This window comes from Halichoerus grypus, chromosome 8 (assembly GCF_964656455.1).
Source record: "Halichoerus grypus chromosome 8, mHalGry1.hap1.1, whole genome shotgun sequence".
NCBI classification, from domain to species: domain Eukaryota; kingdom Metazoa; phylum Chordata; class Mammalia; order Carnivora; family Phocidae; genus Halichoerus; species Halichoerus grypus.
The window spans coordinates 92,188,241-92,205,956 of record NC_135719.1 but is presented as its reverse complement, the minus strand read 5'-3'; the positions used below and the strand labels follow the sequence as shown (position 1 = coordinate 92,205,956).

The window sequence follows — 17,716 nt, the reverse complement described above, 5'->3', positions numbered from 1 at the left end:
GCATTCGTTCACAGTAAACATCAGTAGTTGGTGATACAATAGTTTGTAGTTTCTAGACTTAGAAAAAAAGTTTTTTCCCCAGTCTGATTTCTCTTCTCTTTTTCAGATTAATTCTTTCCCAGACTAGCCTAGAAGTTCTAGCTCTCAGATTCAGTTAGCCAGTTAAGGTTAGGCAGATCTCACAAATTGGATGTCAGGGGGTTGAATATTAGACTATCTAAAAGGAATAGATTGGCAAAATAAACAGAAATATTCATCCTTTAGCATTCTCTCCCCATTTCCCCTTACTCTCTGCCCCTGGCAACCATTAATCCACTTTCCATCTCTATGAATTTGACTATTCTAGATGTTTCATATAAATGGAATCATAAAATATGTGGTCTTTTGTGTTTGTTTTTTTTACTTAACATAATGTTTTCAAGGTTTTAGCATTTAATAGTACTTCATTCCTTTTTATGGCTGAATAATATTCAGTTGTATGGATATACCACATTTTGTTTTTCCATTCATCAGTTGGGGACATTGGGTTGTTTCCACTTTTTGATTATTAGGAATAATGATGTACAAACATTTGTGTGGTTGTGTTTTCAGTTTTTGGGTATATACTGTTCCAGGAGTTGAGCTGCCAGGTCATACAGTAATTCTATATTTAACTTTTTGAGAAACTGCCAAACCATTTCCAAAGCAGCTGCATCATTTATATTCCACCACCAATGTAAAATAGAATGAAATTTCCCCACATGCTTGTCATGCTTGTTATTATCCATCTTTCTGAGTATAGCTATTCTAGTGGATGAGAAATGGTATCTGATTGTGGTTTCTTTGTTTTTGTTTTTCCCTTGGGGGCTAATCCAGTTTACTATTTATGGGAAACAAGTGTTTCTTCAGTCTCACTACCTTCATACTAATCTGCTCTTTCAGTTTTAAAGGGTGACAGGCAGATGGCAACTCCCAGGCATCTCACAAAGTAGGCAAGTCACCTTAGGGGAAAAGTTAGATATATTTGAGATAGTATTTTTACATTAATATTACTGCTTCTTGTCTGTGACAAGGAATATCTTTCAGTTTAAGTCTTTAGTCTCTCTTAGCGATATTTCATAGTTTTTAGTATACAAATTTTCATTTCTTTCATTCCCAAATATCTTATTCTTTTCATGCTGTTGTAAATGGAGTTGTTTTCTTATTTTCACTTGTGGATTATTCATTGCTAGAGGATAGAGATACAGTTGATTTTGTATTCTGAAACCTAGATGAACTTGTTTTTTTGGCTCTTACAGATTTTTGTGTGGATTCCTTAGGATTTTTTATATATAAAATCATGTCATTTGTGAATAGAGATGTAATGCTTCTTTTTTACAATTTGTATGACTTTTATTTATTTTTTATACCTAATTTCTTTAGCTACTCCTTCCAGTACAGTGTTGAGTAACGGTAGCAAAAAGGGACATCCTTGTTTTGTTTATGTTTTTAGAGGTAAAGCTTTCAGTCTTTTACCAGTCAGTATGAAGTTAGCTTTGGATTTTTTCATAGATGCCCTTTATCAGATTGAGGAAATTTTCGATTCCTAACTTTTTGAGTGTTTTTATCATGAAAAGATGTTGTATTTTGTTACTTTTTCTGTGTCTATTGAGACAATGATGTGGGTTTTGACCTTTATATTAATATGGTGTATTGCAATGATTGATTTTTCTATGTTGAACTGATCTTGCATTATGGGATAAATCCCACTTGGTCATGGTGTATAGTACTTTTTATATATTGCCATATTCAGTTTTATAGTATTTTGTTGAGGATTCCTGTGTCTGTATCAGTAAGGGATATTTGTCTGTAGTTTTCTTGTAATGTCTTTGATTTCAGAATGAGGGTGATATTGGCCTCATAGAGTGCATTGTAAAGTATTCTCTCTCTTTTGGAAGTGTTGATAGGATTCACCTATGAAGCCATTTGGTCCTGGGCTTTTCTTTCAGATCAGTTTTCCTTATTATCAAATCAGTCTTTTTACTTCTTACAGATATACTGATATTTTCTCTTTTTGAGTCAGTTTTGGTATTTTATGTCTTTCTAGGAATTTGTCCATTTTATATAGGCTATGTAATTTGCTAGCATACGGTTGTTCGTAGTATTCCCTTATGATATTTTTTTTTTATTTCTGTAAGGTTGGTAGTAATGTCCTTTTTTCCAGTCCAGATTAGTAATTTTAATCTTATCTCTTCTTATCTTGGACAGTATGACTAAAGGTTTCTCAATTGTGTTTTCATTGATGTTTTTGTGTTGTTTTTTTCTTCTCTATTTCAAATATCCTCACTCTTTATTGTTTCTTTTTTTTCTGCATGCTTTAGAGTTAGTATGCTTTGTTTTCTAGTTTCTTAAGGTGGAACATTAGATTATTGATTTTGAGATCTTTACTTTCATTTAGGCATTTAAAGCTGTAAATTTTCCTCCTAGCACTACTTTAGCTGAATGCCATAAATGTTATGTTCTCATTTACATTTCAAGGTATTTTTTTCCCCATGGATTTGAGTTAGTCTAGAATCCTTTCATTTCAGCCTAATGGACTCCCTTTAGTATTTTTTTATAGGACAGGTCTGCTAGCAATGAATTCTCAGTTTTTGTGTATCTGGGTATGTCTTTATTTCTCCTTAATTAAGTTTTGCTAGATATAGATATTTTTATTGCTAGCCTTTTTCTTTGTGCTCTTTGACAGGGTCATCTCAGTGCCTTCTGACCACCACGTTTTCTTTTTTTTTTTTTCATGTGTCAGTACTTTTAATGTTGTGTACATCAAATTATAGTAAAAAGATGACTGTAAACAACATGCAGCCCCTCTATTTTCATGAACAGCACAACAGTTTACAGTAAACCAAGTTTATATTCCACCATCAAGTGTGGTTCTCCCATTAGTTCACTTTGTGACGGGTCATTAAGAATATCTTCAAATCCAATAGTCTCATCATTACTCCTCAAGATACCCAGTGAAAGGTTTGAACTTGGAAGAAATGGAAGACGCTGCACCTGCTGCACTGCCTTGAACTCCATTTGTAATTTTAGTGGAGCAAACAGACCCTGGATGTTTCTTAGTGTGGAAAAATTCATTTTATCTTGGTTGAGCTGGAAATTTTTTTCTGATAATTCAAGAGGATGACTGGGCAAAAGTTCATTTTTCACACAAGGAAGGCCTTTTCGAAGAAGATCATGACCTTCAAAATGTCCACTTGCTGAAAGTTCAGTAACTGGAATACCGTCCTTTAACTGAGATCCAAGTCCTCTGGCATTCATCTTCACTTGCTCTGTGAATAGCCTCTCAGCCCCGTTACCGTCCACCACGTTTTCTAATGAGAAATCAGATCTTTTTCTTATTGAGGCTCCTTGTTAAGTGAAACATTGCTTCTTTCTTGGTGCTTTCCAAGACTTTGAGAGTTTTGTTATGAGGTATCTAGGTATGGGTCTCTTTGGGTTTATTCCACTTGGAATTTGTTGAGTTTCTTGAATGTGCACATAAATGTTTTTAATCAAATTCAGGAAGTTTTCAGCCGTTATTTCTTGAAATAATTCTTTTTTTCCCCTCTTCTCTGGGTCTCCTGTCGTACATGTATTGGTATGTTTGTTTGTGAGCCACAAGTCTTTTAGGCTCTGTTCATTTTTTTTTCATTATTTTTTCATTTTATTCCTTAGATTAGATGATCAACTAACCTATCTTTGACGTTGCTGACTTTTTATTTTGACAATTCAGATGTTTTTCAGTTTGTTTCTCTTTTTTTTCCTTCGTTTCTTAAATTCCACATACGAGTGAAACCACATTGTGTTTGTCTTTTCCTGACTGGCTTATTTGACTTAGCATTATACTCTGTAGATCCATCCATGTTGTTGGAAATGGCAAGATTTCATTCTTTTTTATGGCTCCAGTATACATACACACACACATACACACTACATCTTCTTTATCCATTCATCTGTTGATGGACACTTGGGCTTCTTCCATCGTTTAACTATTGTAAATAATGCTGCCATAAACATAGAGGTGCATGTATCCCTTTGAATTAGTGTTTTTGCATTTTTTGAGTAAATACCCAGGAGTGTGATTCCCAGATTATAGGGTAGTTCCATTTTTTAAATTTTTTAAGGAACCTCCATATGGTCTTCCCCAGTTGCTGCATCAGTTTGCATTCCCACCAACAGTGCACAAGGGTTCCTTTTTCTCCACATCCTTGCCAACACTTGTTTAAGTTTTTGATTTTAGTCATTCAGGTAGGTGTGAGGTGATACCCATGATGGTTTTGATTTGCATTTTCCTGATGATGAGTGATGTTGGGCATCTTTTCATGTGTCTGAGGGCCATCTGTATGTCTTTTGAGGAATATCTGTTGGTGTCTTCTGTCCATTTTTCAGTTGGGTTATTTGTATCTTTTTGGTGTTGAGTTGTATAAGTTCTTTATATATTTTGTACACTAACCATTTACTGAAAATGTCATTTGCAAGTATCTTCTCCCATTCAGTAGGTTGTCTTTTGGTTTTGTTGGTTGTTTCCTTTGCTGTGCAGAAGCTTTTATTTTGATGTAGTCCCAATAGTTTATATTTGCTTTTGTTTCCTTTGCCTCAGGAGACCCATCTACAAAGATGTTGCTATGACCAGTGTCAGAGAAATTACTGCCTATGCTCTCTTCAAGGATTTTTCCATAAAAATGGTCTCACATTTAGATCCGTAATCCATTTTGAGTTTATTTTTGTGTATGGTGTAAGAGGATGGTCCAGTTTCATTCTTTTGCATGTATACTTTCTCCTATTGCATATTCTTTTTGTTGAAGATTAATTGACCATATAATTGTGGGTTTATTTTGGGTCTTTTTATTCTTTTTTTTTTTTTTTTTTAAGATTTTTATTTATTTTTTGACAAAGAGAGAGAGACAGCGAGAGAGGGAACACAAGCAGGGGGAGTGGGAAAGGGAGAAGCAGGCTTCCCTGCCGAACAAGGAACCCGATGTGGGGCTCGATCCCAGGACCCTGGGATCATGACCTGAGCCAAAGGCAGACTCTAAACGGCTGAGCCACCCAGGCGCCCCTGGGCTTTGTATTCTGTTCCCGTGATCAGTGTGTCTATTTCTGTGCTAGTATCATACTGTTTTAATCATTACAGCTTTGTAATATAAGTCGAAGTCTGGAATTGCAATACCTTCAGTTTTATTTTTCTTTTTCAAGATTGTTTTGGCCATTCAGGGTTTTTTGTTTTGGTTTGGTTTGATTTTTGTGGTTCCATACAAATTTTAGGATTGTTTGTTCTCATTCTGTGAAAAATGCTGTTGGTATTCTGATAGGAAATGCATTAAATCTATAGATTGCTTTAAGTAGTATAGACATTTTAACAATATTTGTTCTTCTAATCTATGAGCATGGAATGTCTTTCCATTTCTTTGGGTCATCTTTAATTTCTTTCCTCAGTGTTTCATAGTTTTCAGAGTACTTTCATCTCTTTGGTTACATTTATTCTTAGGTATCTTATTCTTGGTGCAATGTAAATGGGATTGTTTTCTTAATTTTTCTTTCTAGTTTATAGTTGGATAAACTTTTTAATAGGAGATAGAAGACTACTAATAAAATTCAGGCAAGAGACCATAAATACAAAACTAAATGGCAGGGGGATGGGGAATAGAGAGAAAGAATGGTACTGCAGAAGTATTTAGGAAGGTAAACTTGGCAAGAAAATGAACGATTTGTTGAGGGGTAAGGGGTGGGATGGGAGGAGAGAGTTAAAAAGAGGGGGAATGAGTCTGAAATTGTCAGGCTTAAGAGATAAGTGATACTACCAACCGAGGAAGGGAATACAGAAGCTAGAGAAGATGAAGGGAGGTGGATTTACTTGGGGGTCAAGATGAATGTGAGATACCTGTGAAGTTTGTAATTGGATAGGTAGTCCTCAGGAGAGGCCATGAAACAGCACCTATGGATTTGAGAGGTATTTGTATATAGATAGAGTTCATTTTGCAGTATTTAATGAAGGTGGAAGAGGAGATATTCCTGATAGACCCCAACATTTAAAGGGGAGGGTACAGAGGAAGAGAAGTTCATAATGGAGATGGAAAAATGTAGAGGAAAAAAAAAAGAGTGCTCACCCCCTTTTCTGATCCCATCGAAGTTTTAATTGGTCACTGTTGCTAATATTCTCCCAATAATTTTTCTTATACTTTCCCTTTAGCACTCACTGTCCTCTTTAGCCCTAAACTTTAATATCACAGCCATTTACCTGTCTTGGGAAGTGGCATAGAGTAAGACATAGAATTTTTACCTTACACTTATACAAACTTGGTTTTGTCCTGGTTTCCTTGAATCTTTTCAGTTTAGTTTTAAATGAAGAGGTAGAATGAAGTTAATAGGGACCTATCCTTTGAAGTTTCTGGGAGAACTAAGAAAACAAAGAAAAGTGTTTCGCTCATTCCTTAGAAAACAGTGGATGTTCAATAAATATTTCTTTCCTTCACATCTTTACAGCCATATCAGAATTCTTTTCTTTCTTTGCTCTGTTATGAGGAAAGCAGCTTATACCAATTTACACTAACACATGAATGGTGTTTAAATCCTTACACGATGTGTTGGAATGGATTGCTTTCACAAATGAATTTAACGAGTAAAACTTTAAGTATTGTGATAAAGTGAAGGAGGATATGATTAGCCAAGATAAGGAGAGATACTTTAGGGCAGTATGCATACAAGTGGACTAAATCCTCTGAATTCTTGGTATCTTTCACTCTTTACTTGTTCTGAATCTTCAAACAATCCACCTCAGCCTCTGTGTAGCTTTCAAATAATTCTTTAAAAATACTATTCTTTCAGAAAGAGTTTGATTTAAAATGGTCAGGAGGTTATTCTATGCTATGGCCTGCTGCCTGAAGTGTGGCTATTCTAATATTGTTGATTGAGGACATAGAAGAGCTGATTTGGAGCCATTTAGTAGTTTAGGATGACCTGGGCAAGTTACCTAACTTCTCTCAGGCTTAGTTTCTTTATAAAAGGGAGATAATATACTTGTTTCAAAAACATAATTGTGGAGAATGAGTAAGGTCATGTATAAGTAACTGTAAAAGTGTTATCTATGCAAATGTGAAATACTAAGTAAGCATAAGTGATTATAATTGCTTTTGTCTTATACTCACGCTTAGCTAATAGTATAATGTTTGATAAAACAAAATTGATTTTGCTCTTAAATGAGACATTGTATCTTTGTGTAAGTTAGATTCTCTTCACTATGTCTCATTTTCTCTATGCTCATTGTGGAATCCTTGAAGGCAGGAGAATAATTTTTATTGTATTTTATTTTATAGAGTTGGATGAGACTTAGAAATAATTACTTTGAGATCATGGTCACTTACTAATGCTTCCTTTAGTGTTTTCTCTTTTCCTTTTTAGTTCCAGAAGTTATTATCTTGCTATCAGTTGTAACCATAATCACATGTCAGGAACTTTTCTGCAGTTATTTTGAAGCATCAGTTTGATAAGGAGATAAGCTACGTATCTTAAAACTATTTTGCTTGCTTTGAAATTTTAGTAGGTTTTTAGTATGGTTTCCAGCAGGATGTTTGTTATTTGTATCTGCTTTTTATAGTGAAGGAATAATGAATAATATATATTTGAAAGATAAAAACAAACATCTTAAGCATTTGAACAGGAGAAAGGTCCCTAGATTTATTTTTATGAATTAAATCACTCAGGACAGTTATCAATAGAGAAGTTAACTTGCCTGCCTGCTACATTGTTAAATACGAGAATGAGCTTGCCATTTTTGTTTACTTTAATATTGGTTCATTATATAAAAATGAAAATCAGTTTTAATGATTATTTTCTAGGAGTCAGTATTTCTAGTTGAAATTACTTCTTATGATTAGTGTTGAGTCACTAGACTATACTTGTGAAAACATTAAAAAATGGTCATTTTGGGGTTTTGTTTATGTTGCTTTAAATTCCTTCATAAATGTATTCTGAGTGCTTTCAGAGATTTAAATTTTTTTCTTGTGAATAATACATTCACATGTGTAACAGGCTTCTGTGGGCACAGATGGTCATAGGTTTAGGTATTAAGAAAATACTCTGTGGATCATGGCATTTCCTAGAATATTACTTACTCCAGTTTTGGAGTTCCATTCCCCTCCCTCCCTTCACTTCAGAAAACATAATGGAATGAAAATGAATGGAAATTGTCTTGAATCTGTATGATTAATTTTTTAAATAGGTTTATTGAGGCATAACTGATACATAGTAAACTGCATATATTTTAAGTGTACAGTTTTTATTTCTTGTGGGCAGTGTATAATTGGGTTTTGCTTTTTTATCCAATGTGACAGTCTTTGACATTTTGGGGGAATCATTTTTATTTTATTTAGTGTGATTATTGATATGCCTAGATTAGAGTCTGTTATCTATTAGAGGTCTGTTATCTATTCTTTGTTATTTATCCCTATTGATCATTGTTTCTCTTTTTCTGTCTTCATTTGGATCCATTAAGTATTTTTTGTGATTTTATATTATCTCCTTTTTTGGTCATTGCCAGTACCTTTTCTGTTTTGTTTTAGTAGTTGTTTTAGTGTTTATAGTATATATCTTGAACATATTAAAGTCTGCCTTCAAGTGTGAGTACACAACTTGTCATGTAAGAATGTTACAATAGTTGACTTTCCAACCTATATACTTTTATTTTCGTGCATTTTACTTTTACATATGTTTACATATATTATAAACTCCACAATGAATTGTTATTATTTTTGTTTGAGTAGTTATCTTTGGAAAAGTTTAGAAAAATAAAAAAAAAATCTCAGGCATTTACTCTGTTGTTACTATTTTCAGATCCATATTTCTGTCTGATAATATTTCCTTCTGCTTGAAAGACTTTATCATTTTTAGTAGTATTTGGGTCTGTTGCTGATGAATTCTTTCAGCTTTTGTATGTTTGAAAATGTCTTTATTTTGCCTCTGTTTTTGAAAGATTTTTACTGGATATAGAATTCAGCTGGACAGTTTTTTTTTTTCAGTGCTTTAAAGACACATATTGTTTTTATTTGCATTGTTTCTAATGAAAAATCTGATATCATCTTTATGTTAGTTACTATGCAACATTTTTGTTTTCTTTTTTCCAGCTGGTTTTAAGATTTTCTTTTTCTCACCATTTTGAGCAATTTAATCATTATGTGCCTTGGTGAATTTTTCTTCATTTTTCTTGTTTTTGGGAGTTTTTTGAGCTTCATGCATATGTGGATTTGTGATTTGCATCAAGCTTGAAGATCTTCAGCCAATTATTCTCCAAATATTTTTCTGCTCCTTTGGAGCAGAATTCCTTGGAGTTTTCAATTACTCATATTATTAGGCCACTTGAAGCTGTTCATTAATGTGCTTTTCAATTTTTTGGATTATCATTTTTCTGTTGTGTTTCTTTTGGGTAGTTTCTATTGCTATGGCTTAATTCCAGCTAGTTTACTTTACACCATCTACACTGTAGTTTTTACCTATAGAAGTTTGATTTGGATGTTTCTTTTTTTATGTCTTCCATTCTCAACTTTTTGGATATATGGAATACAGTTAGAGCAACTATTTTAATGCCCTTTTCTGCTCCTTTTCGCACCTGTGTTAAAATGTAGTTTAAATCTGATTTAATGATTACTCTCTTCATTATGAATTAGGTTTTCCTGCTTTGCATGCCTGGTAATCATCAATTATATATAAGACATTGTGAATTTTACCTTGTTGGGTCCTGGATATTTTGTATACCTATGAATTTTCTTGAGGTCTTTTCCTGTTCTGGGATTCACTTATTGGAAGCAGTTTAATCCTTGTGTATCTTGCTTTTCTGATATATTGGGTGGCTTTAAGTAGTGTTCTTCAGTCTAGGGTAAATTGCTCTATGAAATATGAGTCTTTCTAATCTAGTTTGTGGGAATAGGCACTCTTTTTGGCCTGTGTGAATGCCTGGGACTTTTATCTTTATTCCTTTCTGTTACACTCCTCCTTTAATATGGGGGTTAGCTTTCGTTACTCATGCTTAATTTATTTCCTTTCCGTCAGAGAGCATAGTTTGTGGTATGTGACTCTTGGTAATTTTTCTGTTTGTGTCCTTATTTAGTTTTGTAAATATACTACTTTTGCATGAAAAGATTTATTCTCTGTTGGATTTAGAGTTTTATTTAGTAGAGTTTTATTAGTTAATACTAAGTGTGTTGTTCAAATCTTCTGTGGACTTACTAGTCTTGCCTCTATTAAATAGGAAACAGATATATAAAATCTACCACACAATTAGTGAGTTTGTTTCTCCTTAGAAATTTGTTGGTCTTTGCTTTTTACATTTTGAAACTTTTCATGCAAATTTGGAATTAAAGCTTCCTGGTAAATACAATCTTTTATCAAAATACATTGACCCTCTTTAATTGTAGTAATTCTTGCCTTAATATTTGCTTTGACTTTTATCAAGGAATCAACATTGGTATTTTTGGTTAGTATCTCAGTGATATATTGTATTTTATTCCTTTAATCCTTTTGGGTTAAAATTTTTGTTCTTAGTAAATACCTTAGTATTTGTGGGTGTCTTAAAATGCAGTGTGATTACAACTATCTCTTAATTGAAGCATTTAATTCAAACTTTTTTGGTAAATACTATGTATTTATATTTATCACCTCATTCATCTTTATTGGGGTGCTTTTCTTTACTCATTTCTGTTAGCATAAACTTTTCTATATTTTCCTCTTCCAGTGGTTCAAAGTTTTGCATTCTGTTATTACTCTTTTAGTGGTAACTCAAAAAATTTCACTAGTATACTAATATTAAAGTCAGAATTCATCAGTATTTCTATTCTTTCAACAAAGATCTTAAAATATTCTTTCTAGCATTTGTTTCATCTTTGACATTATTGCCTATTATTTTACTTCCTCCTGGTTAGTAACCTTTTGTGTTACGAGTTTTTTGTTTTTTGTTTTTAACCATTCAGTATTCGTTTAGATTTACCCATGCATTTTCCAGTTTTTTGCTCGGTTTTGCTTTTTTCACTTCTATATGAGTTTATTTCTCCTCTTTCAGAAATCTCTTATATTTCTTTGAGTTTGAGTGAGGTTTTTCAAGTTTTAAACTCTAAGGATGTTAGAAAATGCCTTTTCTTCATTTTCGTGTTCATGTTACTGAACAGTACTTTAGCTGAGTATAGAACTTCAGATTGACTATTATTTTTCCTTGGTTAGTTTCAATATAAAGTTGCATTGTCTTCCTGCTTCTATTGGGCTGATGAGAAGTCTGCTGTTAGTTTTGATATTCTTATATAGGTAATTTTTGTTGTTTTAATATTTCCATTTTGTTTTTGGTGTTAGGATGTGTCCATCCTAACATAAATAAATAGATAAATAGATTTGTATTTATCCTGCTTGAGACTCAATATGCCATTTTTAGTTTGAAGATTTTAGGTAGTTCATAGATATTTTTTTTTTTAATATTGTACATTTTCTTCCTGGAACTTCTTAGGTAGTCTGTTTTCCTTATCTTTATATTTTCCATCTTGTTATTATTCTCTGTCTTACTTTTGAGTAATAACTTCAGTTCTGTGTTCCAACTTACTTCTTCTCAGTTTCCTCCCTTTGTCCTTTTTTCTCTTCCTCCCATTTCTCAATTTATTTTCCCTTTCCCATATATCCCCTCCCCCTTTTTTGGGAGCCTAATTGTGTATTATTTATAATTTATCCAGCCTAATAGTGTATGATTTGTAATTTATCCATTTGTGTTTTTAACCTCTCCCTCCTCCCTTGTTTTTTTTGTTTTGTTTATTTCCTACCCTGCTTTCCCCCACTATGTAAATTTAGTGAACTGGTGATCAAAAATATTTGTAGAAGAGTTTTTATTTGCTGACTAGTTCATTATAAATAGATAGGGAGTCAAAAGGAAATTAGTCTAATTTTGATTCAGTATCTTTTTAGCAAGTATGTAGTTACCAGGCTTTCCTAACATGCTTTGTGAAAAGGAAATCAAGAGACTGTCTTGGCTCCTAAATTAGGTCGTAAAATCTTGAGTTGATTCATGTTTGCTTTTGCTTTGTTTTGATTTTTTTGTTTTGCTTTGTTATTCTCTCATTTTCTTCTTTCCTCTGGAACATTAGTTGCGTTTGAAACATTAACTTCAGGAAATGTAGAGCTAATTATAGTAGCCTATTTATTCTAATTTCATAGTCTTTGTTACTCTAAACTACTATGTGGGGAAAAATAGAATACTTTTCCTGTTTTTCTCAGTTGTATATGTTTTTATTTTGAAAGTCTATAAAATATGTTTAGTATTTGATGACTTCATATCTTCCTATGGCAGATAATAAATTACTAGTGTTCTATTCCTATTACACTGGAGGCTGAATAACATAAGGTTAAGAGCATGGGCAGTGGATCCAGGCTGTATTGTTTAAATCCCTGTCTCTGCTTTTTACTAGCGGAATTACTTAAACTCTCTGTGCCTGTTTCCTCATCTATAAAATAGGGATAGGGGCGCCTGGGTGGCTCAGTTGGTTAAGCAACTGCCTTCAGCTCAGGTCATGATCCTGGAGTCCCGGGATCGAGTCCCGCATCGGGCTCCCTGCTCGGCAGGGAGTCTGCTTCTCCCTCTGACCCTCCTCCCTCTCATGCTCTCTGTCTCTCATTCTCTATCAAATAAATAAGTAAAATCTTTAAAAAAAAAAAAAAATAAAATAAATAAAATAAAATAGGGATAATACTAGTACTTATTTCATAGTGTCATTGTGAGAATTATAGGAATTCATTTCTGTAAATCACTTACAAGAGTGTCTAACATATAAGAAACATTCAGTTTATGTTAGCCATTATGTTTTTCTAGTTCTGTGAAAAGTCACACAGGTAGTGTTACTGATAGGAGTAGAATCTGGGTGTCCTAATTCCAGTATAGATGAAGCAATGTTTTACCTGTCAGGAGGTTATGCAGTCTTTTCTAGTATAAAAATTTCTAAGTTAATAAATGAATCGAATAAAGTTAAAATAACTTGTTTTATCAGTAGTAAAACATACTTGAGTACATATGGGCTGAGCACTGTGTTAGGTTTTGGGAATACTAAGGTAGACACAGTTTATATTCTAAAAAAGCTATAGACTAGTCCTGGAAAGAAGACAAAAAAACATGTAAAACAGTTATTTCCATAAGATAGAAATGTAGAGAATCCAAGGGAATAGAGAGGAGAGGGCATCCATCCCTTCCTTTGGGAGGGTGGAGCAAAGGGGAAACAGTCTTGGAAAATTCCATAGACAAGGTATCACTAAAAAATCATTATGATTATTCACAGGGTAAGATAATACATGAAAGAGAGTTTAAAGTGCTGTCTATATGTTGTTCACTATTTAACTTTATTCTGAAATCTTCTATTGAACCTTAGAGCATTTCAAGAAATTAACTGATATTTACCTTTGAGTTTCATAACAATTAGTAGTTTATTCTTCATCTCACTCCCAGCTTCAAAAATCTTTTTTTTCCAATGCCTTTTATACATTTATTTCTCATTATAAAAGAAATACAAGCTTTTTAAAACTTTTTTAAAAGATTTTATTTATTTGAGAGAGAGTGAGAGAGAGAGCACGAGCAGGGGGAGTGGCAGAGGGAGAAGGAGAAGCAGGCTCCCCACTGAGCAGGGAGCCTGATGTAGGGCTCCATCCCAGGACCCTGGGATCATGACCTGAGCTGAAGGCAGACACTTAATCGACTGAGCATCCCAGGCGCCCCAGAAATAGGTGCTTTTTGCAAACAAAGTTGAATAATAGGAAGTATTTATTAAAAGTAAAAGTTCTCTATTCCCCATTTTCTTCAACCTTCTCAGTCTCCCTGATGATAAACCAAACAACAAAATGCATAATATGTATATGTCTGCATCTTGCTTTGAATAATAATTTGTCTCCTTTACTTTGCATCCAAGACATTTTACAACATATTTCAAGGCTATTTTTTCAATTTTATTTTTATCAAAATGTTTTAGGCTCTAACTAAAATGAATTATTTTTTCTGTATCCTATCATGCTTCATACTTTCCTCACCTTTTTGTCTTTGCTTATGCCTAGAATGCCCTTCACCGCTTCATGTTCAAAGTCCTTTCTGTCCTTAAAAGTCTTTTTATTTTTTTTTATTTTTAAAAAATTTTTTTATTGTTATGTTTATCACCATACATTACATCATTAGTTTTAGCTGTAGTGTTCCATGATTCATTGTTTGTGCATAACACCCAGTGCTCCATGCAGAACGTGCCCTCTTTAATACCCATCACCAGGCTAACCCATCCCCCCATCCCCCCCCCAGAACCCTCAGTTTGTTTTTCAGAGTCCATTGTCTCTCATGGTTCGTCTCCCCCTCCAATTCCCCCCCTTCATTCTTCCCCTCCTGCTGTCTTCTTCTTTTTTTTTTTTCTTAACATATATTGCATTATTTGTTTCAGAGGTACAGATCTGAGATTCAACAGTCTTGCACAATTCACAGCGCTTACCAGAGCACATATCCTTCCCAGTGTCTATCATCCAGTCACCCCATCCCTCCCACCCCACCCCCTACTCCAGCAACCCTCAGTTTGTTTCCTGAGATTAAGAATTCCTTATATCAGTGAGGTCATATGATACATGTCTTTCTCTGTTTGACTTATTTCGCTCAGCATAATACCCTCCAGTTCCATCCATGTCATTGCAAATGGCAAGATCTCATTCCTTTTGATGGCTGCATAATATTCCATTGTATATATATACCACATCTTCTTTATCCATTCATCTGTCTATGGACATTTTGGCTCTTTCCACAGTTTGGCTATTGTGGACATTGCTGCTATAAACATCGGGGTGCACGTACCCCTTCGGATCCCTACATTTGTATCCTTAAAAGTCTTTTTTAATAATAAATCCTCTGTTAAGCTTTCCTACTTTCCGTACTTTCACCCCTCTTTTAGTTTTGAAAGTAGTTTTGTGTTTCTAAATTGCCATTATACTTTGTAACTTCACTTTCAGTACCTAACACTTTCTAATGTGCATACAGCTATATGTTTGATTTTGTGTGCCCTGGACTATACTGACAATTCCTTTAAAGCAATATAATCTGTATTTGAGCTTTGTGATACTTAAGTGCCTATTTATAAACTCTGTTGTTATGTACCTATTTACTGAATAAATGTGTTTTAGATAAGATATATAATTACTCTTAGGAATACTGATTTTAAACTGTCTTGGGGATAAGTTGAGAGAAGCATAGCTGTGAATTGAAACTAAAACTTGACTTCTTTCCTTGGTTTGGTTAAATATTCAAAATAAATTTTGAATAAATCTCTGAGACATTGTGTTTTTTTTTTAGGAAACAAAGATTATGATAACCTGATTTAACCTTTTTTTTTTTTTTTTAAGATTTTATTTATTTGAGAGAGAGAGAGCACACAAGTCGGGGGGGGGGGGTCATGCAGAGGGAGAGGGATGCAGGGCCTGGATCCCAGGACGAGGACCCTGAGATCAGGACCTCAGTGAAGGCAGACACTTACCTGACTCAGCCATCCAGGTGCCCTTTAACCTGTTTTTAAAATTAAAACTAAAATTTTTAAAAACTAAAGTTGTGATAACAAGGATATAAATAAATGCATGTCTCAAATATTTAATAGGATAAAATTTTAGGAGCAGTTCTTTGACTTTTTTGAGGGAAACTCGCCACTATGACTATTTGCTTAACATGATTTAACATATATGTAGTCACTAAAAACTTTTCGTTTCCTTTTCAGAGAATGCAGAGTCTATTGATCTTAAACAGTTTTTTGACCAACATTTTTCACATATATATTACGTGTTCTTTGAGAATTTTGTGACTATTGAAGCTAGTCTTAAACAGAAAGGTAAGATGTTATAATTGGTCCTGGCGTATGTTGATGTTTCAAACAATTGTCATAAGTAACCACTTAAAAATAGACTCTTGGACGTTGGAATTTTAATGTTATTTCACTTTTTTTTGTGAAACATCTTTTAGATACCCTTTCAAAGTATGGGTTAGTAATACTGTCTTCATTCTTTTGAGAAGGCTTGGAAGATTTGCTTTTTACCTGGTCAGATTTATTTACCCGTTTCCTCATTTTCTTTGCTCTGCCTTTAGATGCCTGTGAAGTTTGAGCAGTCATTCTCATATTTTCATTTTCAGAATTTATTCTAAGTTCTCCCCGGTATATTTTTTTGTTTGTTTTTTTAAAAAAGATTTTATTTATTTATTTGAGAGAGAGAGAGCACGTGCACACACACATGAGTGGGGGAAGGGGCAGAGGGAGAGGGAAAAGCATACTCCCCACTGACCAGGGAGCCCCAGGCGGAGCTTAATCCCAGGACCCTGAGATCATGACCTGAGCCCAAGGCAGACACTTAACTGACTGAGCCACCCAGGCACCCTTCCACAGTATATTATTTGTTTTTAGATATAAATATGTAGAATCTAAATTTAATTGTTGAAAAGAATAGAGATGCTACAATATTATCTATACATTGAACAGAATATGCTTTAAACATTTTATTAAAGAATCACTGAGAAAATACTTTAGTGCTTGAAATACTTTAAGCTTTTTAAATGGTAACAGTGAGGACAAAATGATAATGATTAAAATATTTTTCTGTAAAAATGTTTTAGGTCACAAGTCTCAGAGGGAGGAATTGGATGCTATACTTTTTATTTTTGAGGTAAGTATCTGCCAATCAACTTTTTTTCCCTCCAAAATAATTCTTGGAACATACAAAGGAATATATTGAAACTATAAAATAGCATATATCAAAAGACTGAATTTGCTGTGCTTTCTAAGAACTGAATCACATTTTTTGACCTAAAAATATATCTGACTTAATTCTTAATTATTTTTTGAAATACATGTGTTGTTTTTAGGTAGAAATAGAATTATGTTTTTATACATTTGACACCACAAAATTGGTAATACTATAAAATAGTTAAGTGTTTTATAAATTGTTTTTCTGTATTTGGATTGGGTTGGGACAAGTCTTTATTGTTAAATAAACAGAAGGAAGTAGCAACATTTGATGCTCTACTAAAATTTATATTTTGTTTTTGGCATACTGATAAAAATTAGGGTCCCTTCACTTTTAAAATAACTCCTTGCTTCTTCATTCTGTCTTTCAAATCGAGCAATGATAGGAGTATTCTGATCTTTAGCAAGAATTCAGAGATCTGGAGAAAGCCAGGATTAGATCTTGTGACTTGAAAGACAGTAAAGAATATGGAAATCTGTGTCTCAACATTGAGCTATTTTGTCTGTTGGTAATTAAAGATAATTCCCTCTTTTATACTTTGGGTACTTTGATATGGTTTAGAAGAATTTGAAGAATCTGATATCTCTCTTAGGTATTGATTTAGTTGTTGATTTAGTCACAGTTAAAAAAAAAAAAGAATGGTTTTTGTTTTTGTTTTTTTTAAGAGTTCTAGATAGAAGTAACTGGTGTTGGTACCTATTGTGCTGTTTATTTTCAGTAATCATTGTCCCTGAGGAATTGGCTTATGTTTATCTCTCCAGGTGTTTGCATGAACTATTTACAAGGGGAATGTTAAAACATAGATGTTTTGAGAAAGAATGAAAGTATCAGCAGAAATCATTCAAATTATGTTCTCTAATATGGAATTAAATGAGGAAATCAGTAACAAGGAAATTTTGTAAATTCATAAATGTGTGGAAATTAATGAACACACCCCCAAATAATCAGTGGCTCATAGAAA

At 33.4% G+C, this 17,716-nt stretch overlaps 1 protein-coding gene and 1 pseudogene across 8 annotated transcripts in view; one reads left to right on the top strand and one right to left on the bottom strand.

Moving 5' to 3' along the window:
- RALGAPA1 (Ral GTPase activating protein catalytic subunit alpha 1) overlaps window positions 1-17,716 on the top strand; it is a 247,809-nt gene that overhangs the window by 21,526 nt on the left and 208,567 nt on the right. For all 8 annotated transcript variants that reach the window (XM_078053575.1, XM_078053573.1, XM_078053572.1 and 5 more), the window contains exons 2-3: window positions 15,738-15,848; window positions 16,625-16,674. In XM_078053575.1, the coding sequence (XP_077909701.1) occupies window positions 15,738-15,848; window positions 16,625-16,674 (161 nt within the window). The remainder of the gene's footprint in view (window positions 1-15,737; window positions 15,849-16,624; window positions 16,675-17,716) is intronic.
- LOC118542079 (proteasome maturation protein pseudogene) lies at window positions 2,734-3,316 on the bottom strand (annotated as a pseudogene).